Source organism: Vombatus ursinus, unplaced genomic scaffold, assembly GCF_900497805.2.
Source record: "Vombatus ursinus unplaced genomic scaffold, bare-nosed wombat genome assembly UNPS02014945.1, whole genome shotgun sequence".
Lineage (NCBI taxonomy): Eukaryota > Metazoa > Chordata > Mammalia > Diprotodontia > Vombatidae > Vombatus > Vombatus ursinus.
In genome coordinates this window covers 29,371,398-29,387,252 of record NW_020954723.1, presented here as the reverse complement: position 1 = coordinate 29,387,252, position 15,855 = coordinate 29,371,398, and the positions used below count along the sequence as shown (strand labels likewise).

Genomic DNA, 15,855 nt, shown 5'->3' with positions numbered 1-15,855 from the left:
GAAATATAGATACTCCCCACCCCCAATTAGTAAGTCCTAAGTCTTCTTCCCAGAGGATTCTAGGATGCTAACAAACTAGATTGCAACAAATTTATTTCCTAGAGAAAGGAGGGAATGTTTTCACTCAGGTGCTTGCTAGACACTTCTACTTTCCATAACCTGATAAAGATTTTAGGGTCCTTTCACTACCCTCTGTTCCAAGTTGAAACCCAAACAACCTTCTAAGGAGGAAACACTAATAGCCCAAAGAGCTTGCTTTAAGAGCTACCAGGTTAGGCACTGTTTCCATTGGACAATAGGGACACCTTCCTCCTCTAGTAAGATAATCAGCAATCCCATCAGGTCTACCACAATAGAAAAGGTAAGGAAGAAAATAAAGAGGGAGGGTCAGTTTCCAAGCAGAATGAGGATAGATTATGAATTATTGGTTTTCCCAGAGGCTTTAGTAGGGTGAAGGAAAGAAAACATCAACTCTGAAGCTTGTACAAAAGAACTGTACAATTCACATATATATTTATATACAGTATATAAATCTCTTTCTTCTCAAGGCTGAACAAACTCCAACAAAACAAAACAAAACTCTAAAAGTTGTCAGTAGCTGATTCCAAAAAAAAAAAAAAAGAGAAAAGTTTTGCTTTTTTTTCCTCTTCTCTTCTCCCACTGTGGTATTCAATAACAGTGTTTAAAAAAAAAACAGGACCCAAAACAAAACAACACACACACACACACAAATGAGAGAATGATTTAAAAGTGCAAACATTTTGGGCACCTCTCCTGTTAGGCGGGATGTGACTGGTCAGGGTCAAAGGTCTCTGATGATCCATTCTCTCTGCGCGAACTCCCCACCTGCCCTTCTGCTCTTAGACCAGCTGTCCTACTGGAAATATGGATAGGTAAGTACAGAAAGAAGGAAGAAAATACAAACAAAAGGCAAATGGAGCTTCAAATAAGGTAGTTGTTGGGGGGCTGGGTTTATGGAGGAGGGAGAGTAGAGGGCTGGGTTAAGAATCACCTTTAACCTAGGCTTGCAAATAAACACAATTTACTAGCCCACCATTGTCTCTGGAGGAATCATTTTGTAGATTAGAATGAGGAACTTCAGTGTTCTTCTCTGCTCATTCCTTCCCCTGGGAAAATGTTTGCCATCTGATAGGCACAGGGTGGTTATGCATGAGTCCTGTTGAACTGCTTATACTCTCTTGGTTCAGGTAGGGTGGGGAGGGAGGAGATAATAGCATTGGCCTACAATTTCCTTTGCACCCTCTCATTGAGAAATAAGAGAGGGCTAGAATAAGTTTCCTGAGAGGATTTTGAAATAGCTAAGGGAAAATGAGGGACAATAGAAAAAAGGAGGGAAGGAAGGAAGGAAGTGACTTACTGAATGGGTTAATGCCTTGTCTTTTTCCTTGAGGAAAGCTGCCTGTGCTGCTACCTGCAAGTAACAAGAACAGGAAGGTGATTTGTCACCAGAGGAGAGGGAGGGAGCAGCCATTACTCTATCTGGTCTTTCGTTCCCTAATGCCCAAATGTGGGTGTGGGAAACAGGTGGAAATTGAGTGGCCTTGTTTATTTTCCATGAGTGTTCACAGCCCTTGGGTGCATGGTTGAGAATTATCTTGGACTTGGAGTCAGGAAAAGCTGGGTTGGAATCTGTTGGAACATTTAGGAACTGTGTGATTCAGTGTGAGTCTTTTGGAGTCTATTTCATCTGAAAAATGGGAATATTAGCACCTACCTCTCAGGATTGTTGTGAGGATTCTCATTTGAAATGCAGAGGGCTTTTGATTTGCAGAATGGTCCAGGGGCTGAGTCTAACTTGGATTAATTAGACTCACAACCCTAATCAGCACCTTCTGCATGCCCTCTCCCACCCCGCCACCCACCCAGTCTGCTTAGAGCAAAGATCACTGAGCTTGGGGGCAAGAGACCTGGCTGGCTCCAGTGCTCCCATCAGTCAACTGGATGGCCTTGGGACAAATGTGATGTTGGATAAGTCATTTCTCTGGGCCTCAGTTTCCTCATCTATATCATGGGGTTGGATTAAATGATCTTAGAAGTCCTTTTCACCTTTAAAACCTGTGACCTCACCTCTGTTTCATTTATATAATCTGAAAAATATTATCTGTCTTAGCTATTTAACAGGAGGCTCTAGCAACAACTGGGATTTATATAACACTTAAAAAGTTTTCAAAGTACTGTGTGTACTCTCAAGAAGCCTGTAACAAAGACATAATTAAGTAGGCCTAAAATAATTCCTATTTTATGGATGAAAAAGCTGAGGCCCAGAGGGATTGATTCACAGAGTTAGAAATGGAAGGGACTTTGGGAGAGAAGAGAAAGGGAATAAGCCTTTATTAAGTGCCTGCTATTTGCCATTTATTAAGTGTCTGCTATTTGCCAGGTACTGTGTTAAGGTGCTTTATAAATATACAAAGTCAAAAGTGTAATGGACACTGCCCACAAGAAGCTTTACATTTTAGTACAGAAGAGGTAGGAATGATACTTATTTTGGGTAGGCTGGGCTTGTTTCCTTTTAAGGAGATGGAGGCCATATTTGGGATTTGATCATTGGATTGACCTGAGTTAGGCCTGGCCCAGAATAGGGTGAAGTCAGGATCTACATATAACTATATTCAAATTATAAACAAGATAAATATAAGGTAGCTTTGAGAGAGAAGCCACTAACTGCTGGGGAGACCAGGCAAGGATTCATGTAGCAGGTGGCACGTGAACAGAATGCTGAAGGAAACTCTGAGAGACAGAGATGAGAAAGAAGTGTAATCCAGGCATGAGGTCAACTAATGAAAGGTTCTAGAGGTCAGGGATGGAGTATTTTAGGTGAGGTAAAGCAAGAGGGTCAGTAGGTCTATACTGTAGAGTGCATGGAAGAGAGTAACATGCAAGAAATCCCAAAAGGTAAGATAAATAAAGCCAGGTTGTGAAGAGTTTTAAATGCCAAATAGAGGAGCTTCTACTTCATCCTGCAGGTAATAGGCAGCTACTGAAACTTATTGAATAGGGGAGAAAACAAGGTCAGACCCACCCTCTGAAGGCTGGATGGAGAATGGTTTGGAGTGGGAAAAGATTTGGAGCTGGGACACCAACTAGGAAGCAATAGTAATAGTCCAGGTAAAAGGGCATGAGGACCTGAAGTTAGGAAGCATGATATACACATTGACTCAGGAAAGGAGACTGAGAAATAGCCATTAAACAGGAGGATAGGGTACTCAACAATATAAAATGCTACAGAAAGGTCCTGAAGAATGAAGATTGAGAAAAGGCCATTTAGGTTTTTTGGCAATTAAGAGGTCACTACTAACTTTGGAAATAGCAATTTCAGTTGTTTTGAAGTTAGAAGTCAGATTGCAGAAGGTTTTTTTTAAGAGAGTGAGAGGAGAGGAAACCTAGGATAGGCTACTTTTTCCCAGAGTTTGGCTGAGAATGGGAGAGATAGAGGTGGATAGCTAGAGGATGGCATACCTTATCTCTTCTTCACTTCTTAACATATATGTAGAAACACCTGAGCAAAAACACTGGCATTAAAATGGGGTAAAAGTGACAATCATTTGTCTGAAGTGGCTTTTTTGTTTTTCCTAAAGATCAAGGGATAAACCTCTGAAAGTATCTACCAGCTCCTGGAGTCCAAAGTGTGGACAATAAGAAGATTAAGTAAAGCAGGAGTCAAGAACAGAACTGACACCATCTTTTAGGACCAAAAAACAAACCACCACCACCACCACCACCACCACCAAAGCAGAAAATGAAAAGGCATGTGGATGTGGGTGAGGGGGAAAGAATTGAAAACTTCCAGCTGGAAGAGACGACAGAAGTGAGCTAGCCTAGTTCCTCATTTTACAGATGGGGAAACTGAGGTTCCGATACAGTGACTTGACCAGAGCAGGAAATAGGGACAGCTGGACTGCAACTGGACTGCAAAGTTCTGTGACTTCAAAGCTGTATACTGTTTCTGAATCTCAAGATACCTCCAAGAAGACAGGACTGAGAGAAGGACAAGAAGGAAAGGGAAAGAACGGAGAGGAAAAGAAAGTCACCAGAAGAAAGAAGGGAGTAAGAAGGTTAAGGACAAGGGGAGTGGTAAAGATGATCTATCTATATGTATATATACATATACATACATACGTATGTATCTGCCTCTATCTCTCTTGACATCTGTCTGTCTGTCTTAGACACCTAGAGGAAAGATAACCTAGATATGACAGTCATATGAAAACTGAAACCAAATATGGCGTCCTCTGATAAACACAAGAACAAAGTCTTGTATGTCTCCTAGGAAGCCATTCTACTGTATCATGAAGGGCCAGGGACCCAAATTCTAAGAAAATTAAAGGAGAGGTTTACTTTTAAAGCATCAGTTTGTAGATATTAAACCACCAAAACCTCTAATTTCCTCTCTCCCCGTGCCTTATTTGCTCTTTCAGAGATCCCAAGAGCAGGATCATAGCTCCAATTCAGACTCCACTTATGTCTGGTGTACAAGCCCCAAGAAGTCCACCAGAGGGCGATATAACCTCCACTTGGGATGGCCGTCACAATGTCTCTGTGTTTCCCAAACTTTGCTGTTTTTTTTTAAGCAGTCAGAGGCAATAGTTCATTGTGCTGCTCCCCTTACTTCACCCAGCCTTTTGCACTATCTTTCTTCCCCCATAGAACAGCCCCCCAGTCCTCCCCCCTGTCTCTAGCACCAAGGGTCTGGGCTTATACCTTTTACTTAATAAACTTTCAGTCTTGGTGTTTTTTTTTTCAATCACCCATCAGGTCACTATAGTAATTATGTTTTATAGATTCAACAGCAGTGCTTGCTTATTACTATTATTATTTATTATTAGCAGAAGGGGCTCTGAATTTCACAGCAACAATAAGGTTCTCAGATTCAAAGCATAGTAGAAGAAGGGGGGCAGCTAGATGGTAAAGTGGATAGCCTGCTGGGCCTGGAGTCAGACTCTTTTTCCTTAGTTAAAATCCAGCCTCAGACACTTACTAGCTGTGTGACCCTGGGCAAGTTACTTAACCTTGTTTGCCTCAGTTTCCTCATCTGAAAAATGAACTGGAGAAGGAAATGGCAAACCACTCCAGTATCTTTGCCAAGAAAATCCTAAATGGAGTCATGTAGAGTCGGGTATGACTGAAATGACTCAACAACAGACATAAGAAGAACCTTAGAAATCTAGTCCAATACTCTCATTTTACAGATGAGGATACTGAGGTTCAGAAAAGAGAAGGGAGAGCACACGAACACATCTTTCCTGCTGACAAGGATATTTTTCTGGTTAGTGACATGATACCCTATGGAAGCCAGGACTCTGTACTGTACAAATTGCTGAACCCCTGCCATTTGTCTGCTTTCTACAAGAGCGTGCAATGAACTGCTCATGCCTGGTAGCTAGCTGAGCCCATATCATCCTTTAGTCTGGTCACCAAAGTTGGATAGTCATCTAGAGAGTGAAGACATCCTCAGGCCATGAGGATGCCCCATTGTTATTTGTCCCTCTTTAAATGAAGCTATTCTGGATTATAAAAGAAAATCAAGGTAAAGCAAGCCGAGAGCACTCGAGACTTGAACCAGCAACCTGAAGAGGCTCAGGCTGTCAGGCCGCCATGCCCAGTGACCCCACTTGTAAGGCAGACAGGAGGAGAATAGCCACTTACCTCCTTCCTTTCTCACTCCCAGGCAGCCTTTCAGCTCTTGCAATGAGATGGATTTGTCCTTGTTCAGGTCACAGTAGTCTGTAAAACGCCGGGCACATTTCTTGGGTTTGGCCTTCTTCTTCACGTATCTTTTGAAGGGCTTCATCTCCCTCTTGCTGATGTCATTGCTGCCATTGCTATCCAGCTGGCTAAAGTACCAGTGTACCACCCGCTCCTCCAGAGTGTGGCTTGGATCTGGCTCGGAGAACCTAGGCCCAAAGGATACCCATCCCGCCGCTCAGATCCCTTAGAAAGTCTCCCAAGGGCAGAGGTCAGAACCACATGGGCCATTTCTGGAGAACCAACGGCTCACAAGGAGCTCGATTGAGTATGGCATTGCTCCTGTCCCAAATCAGACCATTGAGGACTTCTAATCCACCCTCCCTCTGTTTGAATCTAAAAAGTAGAGGATTTGTTCCCTCAAGAACCTGCAAACTGAGAACCTTTAACAAAACAACCTGTCTGACCCTGAGCTAGACAGGTCAGGAGATTCCTCGATGAGGCTCCACAGGAAAAGTGGGAAGGTCAAAGACAGAGCAAAGATTACACCTCCTTTTAGAACAGGGATTTTAGCCTTTTTTGTGTCATGGGCTCTTTTGGCAGTCTGGTGATGCCTGTGGACCCTTCAGAATAGTATTTTTAAATGCCAAAAATAAAACTCAAAGGATTGCAAAGGAAACTAAACATGTTGGAATACGGTTATCAAACTATATTTTTAAAAATTGAGTTCATGGACTCTAGGTTAAGAGCCCCTGTTCTAGTTCAATGCTTATTACTAGGTGTGTATGTGTGTGTATGTTTATATGTGTACACATGTGTATATATGTATACACACATATATAGTATGTGTGTATATGTGTATACACATACACAAACACACAAACTCTTCCACAACTTTGTGATCACTCCTAAATATCTGAGTGGCTACTATGTGCCAGCTTGTACATTGGGTATTGTGGAGGATACAAATATATAAGACATGGCCCTTCCCCTGAAAGACCTTGCAATCTATCTGAGGAGACATGTTTCTAACACATATGACAAAGGTAAATGCTAACTGTTTTCATTGTCTTGTATTGCTGGGGGGGGGGGGGGGGGGAAGGTAATGAGGAGTGGTGGAAAAGCGCAGGGGAGAAGTTGGACAACTTGAGTCAGATCTCCTCTCGGCTGCTTAGTGTCTTCCCAGTGAAATGGCAGCAACTATACTTGCACTGCCCATCCCTCAAGGCTGTTACAGGGAAAGCATTTGTACAAATGAAGGTGCCATATAAGTGTGTTTATAGTGCGGTAAAAAGTGTTGAAAAGTAGTTAAAAAAAAAACAACAACAAAAGTTCAGAGAGGGGAGAGATGGTCATGGGCTAGAAGAGTGAAAGAAGGCTTTATAAAGGAGTTAGATCCTTGGGTGTCATAGAACTACATACATCCCCATGACCAAGGTGTGAATATAAAGTCATGAGGCTCCTTCATACATGCAGTTTATGGGAATTACTCTTGGCTTTAGAGCCACCTCATACAACTTATTAAATAACCGCAAAACAAGGAACCAAAGATATCTCCACCCTTGCATGCATCCAGTTGAATAGATGGACTTAGATGGATAGACTGTGCTGATAATGCTGAGCACAGGGCTTCCATTGGATCAGTTAGGGAAGGGTATGAGTATGGTTTGCTGATGGAGTCTGACAAAGCCCAGTAGTTTCTGATCTCAGCTTTGGTCACCAACTCATTAAATGACTCTAATCAAATCTAATCAAGAGTGAGCTTGGAATCAGGAAGACTCATCTTCAAGAGTTCAAATCCAACCTCAGATACTTATTAGTTGTGTGACCCAAGGCAAGTCATGTAACCCTGTTTGCCTCAGTTTCCTCATCTGTAAAAGGACTTGGAGAAGGAAATGCCAAAACACTCCAGTATCTTTGCCGAGGTACTAGAGATTTCTCACAAAGCGTCAGACATGACTGAAATGACTCAACAACTACAATCATCACTTTCTTTGATATTTATGGGCTAGTGTCGCCTGAAAAGAAGTGTGAGGAGAAGAAGCCTACAAAGCTTGGCTAACAGTTTCCAAAGCACTAGGGCAGAAGGTTATCATGGGTAAACATTTGACTAAAAAGGAGAGAAGGCCTTAAGAGATCTGGTACTCTACTGGAGTTTCACTGTTGAATCAGAATCATAAAATTGAAAAGGACCACCTTGACAAGTGGTCATCCAGTTTTTACTAGATCTTCGGTAATGGAGATATTATTACCCTTCCCCCCCTTCCCAATTCCACTTTTGGTTGGCTCTATTAAGAAATTTTTCCCCTATATCAAACCTAAATCTGCTTCTGTGCAACTTCTAATTAATGCTTCTAGTTCTGCCTTCTAGAGCTAAATTAAAAAGAGCTTAATCCACTTTTCAATAACAGGACTTCAAATGCATGAAGACAATAACATCTTCCCTTCTCTGGGCTAAACAACCCCAGTTCTTTCACTTCATAACCTATAGTTTGGTTTCTAGCTTTCTAACCATCTTTCTTCTCTTCCTCCCACAGATGTGTTCTGGCTTGTCAAAATCTTTCTTTTGATGTGGTACCCCAAACTGAACTACCATCCAGACCAGGGCAGTTCTATTATATGGTGGAACTATATGGGCTTATAGTTTTTTTTTTTAATTTTGGGCATTAGGCTCTTATTAGTGAATTAACTTTTTCTTTACTCAACTTATAATTCATGAAGATCCCCAGGCTTTTTTTTTTTCACCTAATCTGTTGTTTGGTCATTACTTTTCCACGCTGTATTTCTGTTTTTAATCCAAGTGTAAGACAACACTGTTCACTCTCATTTTATTAGATTCAATCTATAAATTTAACAGGTGTCTTTTGGGATCCCAACTTTGTTGTCAGATGTGTTAGCTGTCCCTTCTCTGCTTTGGGTTATCTACATATTTGAGAAGCACAACAGATACCGAGGGCATTCAACTACAAGCCTTCTTCTAGGGTCATTAACCCACAGATAAGGATCAGCTGGTGGATGGGTAAATTTGATCTGATGGATCTCCAAGCCAGGAAGAGTGACTAGAAAAAGGATCCCTCCCTTCTCTTTGGTTTGCTCAGATGCCCAACAAAGGGGGTTGAGTGGGAACTATGTTGGTGGTAGTGGCCCCTCTCCTACTCAGAAACTTTTCTATGGCTATCTAGGTCTTGTTCCTACTGAAGCTTTTAACAAATTAGAGGAATAAAAAATAGCATCTCACAGAAAGGTTGAGGTATCTTTGCTCTATAATCTAGCTTATAACTGTATAATTCAGAGTCTAGTCTGAATAGAATCCAAAAGGGATTAATATATAAATACCAGTAAGACCTCATTAATGTTGTCCCTGGGGATCCTAAAACTATTCCAGAGTGACACTTGGGTGTATTATCTGTACAGACTTTATATAGTCCTAAAACATGGAAGTTTTCTAGGAGAGATAAAAAGTTGGAAGATTAGGTGAAGGCAGACTTTTGTCTTTAACGTACACAGTGATCAATTTTTAAGTATTCTATTGCATTTGTTACAGGAATAAATGGCATGGCTGGTCCCTGGCATCTGACTGTACCAGGTGGGCCCTTGAAAATATTTCTATTGTGATTATAGCATAGCTTCTTGTGGGGGGGAAAGAGAAAGACTGTAGTCTAAGTTACAAGCTCCAAAAATGACACAGCCAACTGGGCTAGAATCTCCCTATACACCCAATGAGGAGAGGACAGTGAGGAGGGAAGACAGAAAGAGTGGCTAGATGCAACAAAAGAATCTGACACCTTCTTACCCATCAGAAGCATTTCTAAGAAGGAGGGAGACAAAGGCTGCTAACCCTGAAGCAGTGAGGTTTACTGTCTGTCCCTCCCTTGCTTGGGGGAGGTCATGGGATCTCCAGGCAAAATGAAGCTTTTCCTTTAACCTTTAGGATTAGCATAACGTAATGTCTCACCTAGAGGATGGAATAATAAAGCCTCAGTCAGGGGAAGATGGAAAAGAGTGGGTCATCAGACCCACTGGTCCTGCCAAGGAACGATTGCTTCCTCCAGCATGTGCTCCCAGGGCTCCGTACTGTCCAGGTTTCAGCTGCTCAGTCGACAGAGGCTTTCCCTACCTTCTCTTCGGGGTATTCCACAAGAATAAGTCATCTCACTTCCCCCCTACTTCACATCAATCGGCAACTCTTCTATACCTCTCCCATATTCTTAAGAGTTAACTTTTCTCAAACCTTAACAACCTACCATCCTCAAATTGAGTCTTTCTTCTCAGTCATAATTTAGCTTCACTCAGATTATTTTACTTGATTTCATCACTACTCTTCCCTCTCCCACCTCCCTTTTCTGCAATTTGTTGATGAAGGCCCCTGCCCCCACATCGACTCACTAGGAGCCTATACTCCAAATCATGAAACCACTATGACTTCTATTTGCAAGAATTCAGTGCCGGCCCCTGCTCCAACTTCTAGGCAAGTCACTTACCCAAGCCCTGGTTAGTATGAGCAATACACACTTGGATGTTTTTCCACTGCTTATAAATTAATGCCTTATTAGATCCTTATAATGTCCCCTTAACAGATGGTATGAAGGCACGGTGTCCTGTTTGACTGGTCCCAAAAGAGATTAAGACTCATCTTAGGCTCATACAGAATGTGGAACTCAAGCTTCCTCACCACCATAATCAACCAAACCAGGTACAATGGTGCCTTTTTACTGTCCTTCTGCCCCCAAGAGCCGACGTAATCCTAGGATAAGGAAAATTACTCACAAGTGATAAGGCTCCAGTTATTGTTGAGAGAAGAGATTAAAAGCAGGTGTCCTATCTAAGGACTTACTAGTTCTGGCAATCAAGACTATTAGCGCTGCAGTACTGTCAGAAGGAAAGAAACCTCCTGGGGTAGGGGAGGGGAAGGAAACCCAGAGCAATATTTAAGGATAAAAATAGTTCCCAAGGAAGTTGGGGGAAGGCAGAGTCTGGGGAGAATAATTGTCATACCTCTGTTGTTGTTGAGTCATTCTTCAGCCCTGTCCAACTCTTTGTAACCCCATTTGGGGTTTTCTTGGTAAAGATACTGGAGAGGTTTGCCATTTCCTTCTCCAGCTCATTTTACAGATGAGGCAAAACAGGGCTAAGTGACTTGCCCAGGGTCACACAGCTAGTAAGTGTCTGAGGCTGGACTTGAACACATGAAGATGAGTTTTCCTGACTCCAGGCCAAGCCTCTATCCACTGTGCCACTTAGCTGCCCTGTCATACTTCTAAGTAAAGCCCAAAGAAGAGTCATAGAAGTAATTTGAGTAAACAAATGAAAAGGCATTTATTAAGTGTATACAGCTAGGCATACAACTACAAAAACAAAGACAGTCCCTTCCCTCAAGGACCTTATGTTCCACTCAGGGAAGACAATCAAAAGGGGGGGGGGAGCCAGGGAGGGGCACTTTTGTTAGAAGAACTATAGGAATAGTGAGTAGGACCCTAGGGGAAAAGAGTGATATTGTTAGATGAGAACCAGCCTGAACCATGCCGTTGGCTGGGGAGCATCCTAAAATCCAAGAAGAAGTACTTACTCACCACAGTTGATGCAAAATCTGATCAAGATTGAAACCTATCAGGGTATGGTTAAGTTCTCCCAAGCCATATCATGGGAGTGAGATGCGTGCACTTGAAATGGAACACACATATAGATCTAACACTCCAGGAAGAGTTGGTTAGTGGGAGGAAAAGATTTTAGAGCCAGAGGACTTGCGTTAAAATCTCACCTATGATACCTACTACCTGTGTGACCTTGGACAAATCACTCAACTGGGGCCTCAGTTGGTGGTCTCTCATAGTTTTGTCTATGATCTTCAGTAATAGGCTGGATGCTGGCCACTCCCCAAAAGAACACGGTAGAGGGAAGGCCAAGGAAAACATGGATATAAAATGAGAGGAAAACATCGCCAGTACCTTCTAGGAAATCTGCCATGCTGTCATAGACTAGAATCCTTTTTATCTTACCACCAGCTCTTAGATCAATGCTTTCCAATTTGTGAAGAGTTGTGATTCATTGATTTTAAATCTTGATCTTGTTCAATCCCTCTTTTCTCAGCAATTCCTTGCCATTAGGCAAATATGATTGGCAGCCACTCCTCCTCAAAAGAAGCCATCACCTTGTACTCCTCTGATGTCTGATACTAATCGGCAACCAAAAGACTTTGGGGAAGTTACAAAATTGATTTTCTTTATTAAAAAGTCAGGTATTTCTGTCTGAAAGCTATGGAAGTATCCTGGAGGTCACTATATTGTCCTCTATAGCATTTATGCCAAAGGGGAAGTGAGGAGGAAAACATTTGTTAAGCATCTACTGTGTGCCAGGCACTGTTACGAATATCTCATCTGATCCTCACAATAATCTGATGAGACAGGTGTTAGTATTATTCCCATTTTACAGTTAAGGAAACCGAGGCAGATGGAGGTTAATTGACTTGCTCAGGGTCACACAGCTAGTGTCTGGCTGCATTGAACTCAGGTTTTCCTGACTCCTAGCTCATCACTCTATCTACTGTGCCACCTAGCTAATTAATAGGAGAAACCATGAGGTCTTTCTGATATTCCAAAAGACTAAACCCATGTGGATAGGGTCTACTCACAATATCAAATTTCAGGTTTTAATTAGTTGTGTTATAGTCAAATGATAATTTTCTTTGTGTCTGTGGTTGATCAACTTTCAGGGAGTTCTTGTCTACTTAGGATGGGGAGTCTAAGCAAAAACTAGTGAAGCCCCTTTCTAGATAGAGGCTTTCTCTGAATTCTGGAAGAGGCAAAATGTCACCCCTCTCTTCTTATGTTTCCATCTTTAATTGCTGCCATAGCCTTTGCAAACTCTAGTTGGAGTAAGTAACACGAATGCCAGGAACTCTTACTTCAAAACAACCTGCTTTGGCCAACATCTCAGGCCCATTTCTGCTGCCCCAGGCACTTTTCAGGAAGGTGTAAAGGGTCAGCCTGGATGTTTTAGCCAAGCTAAACTAGCCTTCTAAATCTCCAGAGACTTACCCAACTCAGCTGACTGTGAGGTCAGTGGCACCAGATGCTTGAGAAACACCATGTCAGCCACATTCCCTTTCTTACTGATGCCTTCCCTCAACCCACCATTATATACGATCACAGTCTCAGACCAGACACTTGACACTTACTAGCTGTGTGACCCTGGGCAAGTCACTTAACCCCAATTGCCTCAAAAACAAACAAACAAAAAAACTGCCCAGATCTCATAGAAGCAGAGGGCAAAGTTAAAAAAAAAATCCATGAGTCACTTCTTGAAAACTTCCAAATGAAAACTCTTAGAAACATTATAGCCAAAATCCAGAGCAATATCCCAGTACTAGGCATGGAAGTTTTGATATGCCCTGTTTCTTACCTGGACTAGTTTGATCCTCTTTAGTGAGCCTTTTGGCCCCCGCTCTGGGGGCCTTGCCAGACAGTGTGGACACCAAATCAGCTTTAGCTCTACTGAGAGTTCCCAGGCCCAATGATTTGCCAGCCTCACCATCTCGAGCAGCAGGGATTACCTGGTGCAGGTATGCACCACCGCATCCTACTCCGTGAAACCTTTTCTGATACCCTCAACCAAATCCTTGGTTTGAGGGTATCAGAATCTGCCTCCAAATCCTTTGTAATGCTCTTATACATTATACTTACATAAACCTTTCTATTAGGTCTTAAATTAATCGAGGGCAGGAACCACGTCCTACTTATCTTGACTCCCACACCACTCAGCACAGTGCTTTTCTCAAAGTGCTGTCTCACTCTCTCATATATATATGTATTCTGTAGACACATATGTATATATATATGTGTGTATGTATTTAGTTTAGTCAAACTCAACCTCATGCCATGCCCTCTTTTTCAATTCTAGGTACCAGACCAAAACTCTGAAACCATTGAATTACAGAGCTTGGGGCAGATAGCACAAGATTAGCTGAAGACAGAAGGAAGGCGGACCAATTTAAACTCTATGCTTGGGATCCTAAAGCTTTTGTCTTCCCTATCAAAAAAAATGCTTTGCACAGGGTAAAACAAATATTAAAGTTAAGAAGAACATGAGGCAATAATAGAAGCACCTAGCAAATCTAAATGAGTTTGTCTTTAAGCCTATATATGGGTTTATCCCAGAACACTGAAAACATACAGATGAGGTCTCTAATTGCTATTCATAACCATCGAGGAATTGTGGAGAATAATAGACGTACTGGAGACAGACAAGGTCCCAATTTTCAAAAAAAGCAGTGTAGAAAGGTAGATTCTGCAAACCACAGACCAATGAGATGAATGTTAATCCTCAGAACAATTCTCCAGCAGACTAAGTGAATGACTCGTTAGCATTCAGAAAGAGAAAATAGGAATTATCATGGATTTACTAAGAAATCAAAATGGATGGACTTCAACATTCTCCCTAAGCTGCTGGGTAGAGAAGTGTTTTCAAGGCCATTACATACTCTCTGCTTGGTCTCTCATTTTCCATCCTGGTACTTCTGAGGTAGCCACCAGAGACTCTGATTGCTGAGTGCAAGGTTGGGAAACCTGTGGCCTCGAGACCACATGTGGCCCTCTAGGTCCTCAAGTGTGGCCCTTTGACTGAATCTGCCTAGTGCCCGTTGCTTTCTTATCCACCACCTCCACAGAGCCAGGACAACCTGATATACTTGAAACTCAAAATGGGAGCAGTTCCAAGGGAATCCCAAGAAGGCAAAGAACCCTGGGGTTTTAGTCATTAGTAGTCAGGCCCCAAGCCCCAATATCATATCCTTTTATGCTAAGGGGAATGTGTTTCTGAGCCATGTTACACAATAAAACAAGGCCAAAATGAAAACCTCTCTATATAAGCTACAGAGTTTGGGAATTGCTTTTAAAGGTCTGAAAACTGCTCTTTTTTTAATAGCCCCTGACTAAGAATTCAAAATCAAATGAGATCTTTGCTCCAGGGACTTGAAGTTTTGGTACAGCACTGTAGGGCTCAGCTGCTATCTTTTGGTCTGGGATTCTGACCCACTCCCCAAAGTTAAATAATATAGATGACTCAATGATAAACTCATTTCTCATTAAGAAAAGAAAAAAAATTGGGGTCAGCTACACCAGCCCTGGAGTCAGGAGGACCTGAGTTCAAATCTGATCTCAGACACGTGATATTCACTAGCTGTGTGACCCTGGGCAAGTCACTTAACCCTGATTGCCTCACCAAAAAAAAAAATAGCTTTCACAGCAGTGGGACCTACAGGAAGGGATTTTCTCATGCTCAGTGTGAAGGCAGAGAAGATATCTAGTACTTGGCCATGTGGGGCACATCTCATAAACTAGCATGCTATGAACTGGCAATCCTGAAGTCCAACTATATGTGGAGGGCAGAAGCTGATGCTTGAACTGATGCACATAAAAGGCATATAGATCCTGGCTTGTGGAGCACGAGCTCCACATTCCTGTGCAAAGACAGTTTCAGATACCATGTCAAAGAGGTAGCAAACTTTGGGTTTGGCTATGAAAGTATCAGATCCTGAGGTCCAGAATCCTGATTCACTGACTGGTCCCTTGCTGTTTCCAATGTAAAAAGTCATACCAATATGCTGGACATATACTTAAAATTCTACCCCATACCCTGTTCTCCCATAGTTCTAGATAATATCTATCTGCTCTCACCAATTACATTCTTTCCACCATGCACCCTTCATTTCCATTTAGTGCTCCCCATGCCCTAATCCAACTATTCTCATTCTATACTGTTTTACCAAAGAGCAAGGAGGTATTTGACCTACAAAAAGAAGACTAAAAAGCTATAGAACAACACATTCTGATAAGCCAGGAAGAGAGAGAAAAAGGAAAGTTTTCAACTGGAGGTAGTCATATAATGAAGGGGAAAAAAAGATTTACTCTATCCCTAAGCCTTTTGCTCCCCAAGCCTCTCTTATACTCTCCTCAAGTTTTCTGTGGTTGAAAAAGCCATACTCACCTCCCTCCTCCAGTGGGTGCTGCCGAATTAATGGCCTGAACCATGTCTGTGGTGAGGGCATCTAGCAAGCTGGTGATAAATTCCATTTTCTTCCCTTCTGGACAGCCTGCAAGAGGGAATGAGAAGGGAAAACAGATGATAGGTATCAGCTAGACAAGGAAACTCCCT

The 15,855-nt window shown here is 42.1% G+C and overlaps 1 protein-coding gene across 3 annotated transcripts in view; it reads right to left on the bottom strand.

Moving 5' to 3' along the window:
• Positions 1–683: 683 nt before the first annotated feature.
• The window catches only part of LOC114030005 (SPARC-related modular calcium-binding protein 1), a 195,067-nt gene continuing 179,895 nt past the window's right edge, over positions 684–15,855 (bottom strand). For 2 of the 3 annotated variants that reach the window (XM_027844663.1, XM_027844666.1), the window contains exons 10-13: positions 15,688–15,793; positions 5,668–5,915; positions 1,379–1,432; positions 684–877 (exon numbers count right to left, since the gene is read on the bottom strand). In XM_027844663.1, the coding sequence (XP_027700464.1) occupies positions 861–877; positions 1,379–1,432; positions 5,668–5,915; positions 15,688–15,793 (425 nt within the window). In that variant the 3' untranslated portion in view covers positions 684–860. The remainder of the gene's footprint in view (positions 878–1,378; positions 1,433–5,667; positions 5,916–15,687; positions 15,794–15,855) is intronic. The other variant, XM_027844665.1, reaches the window with a different exon arrangement.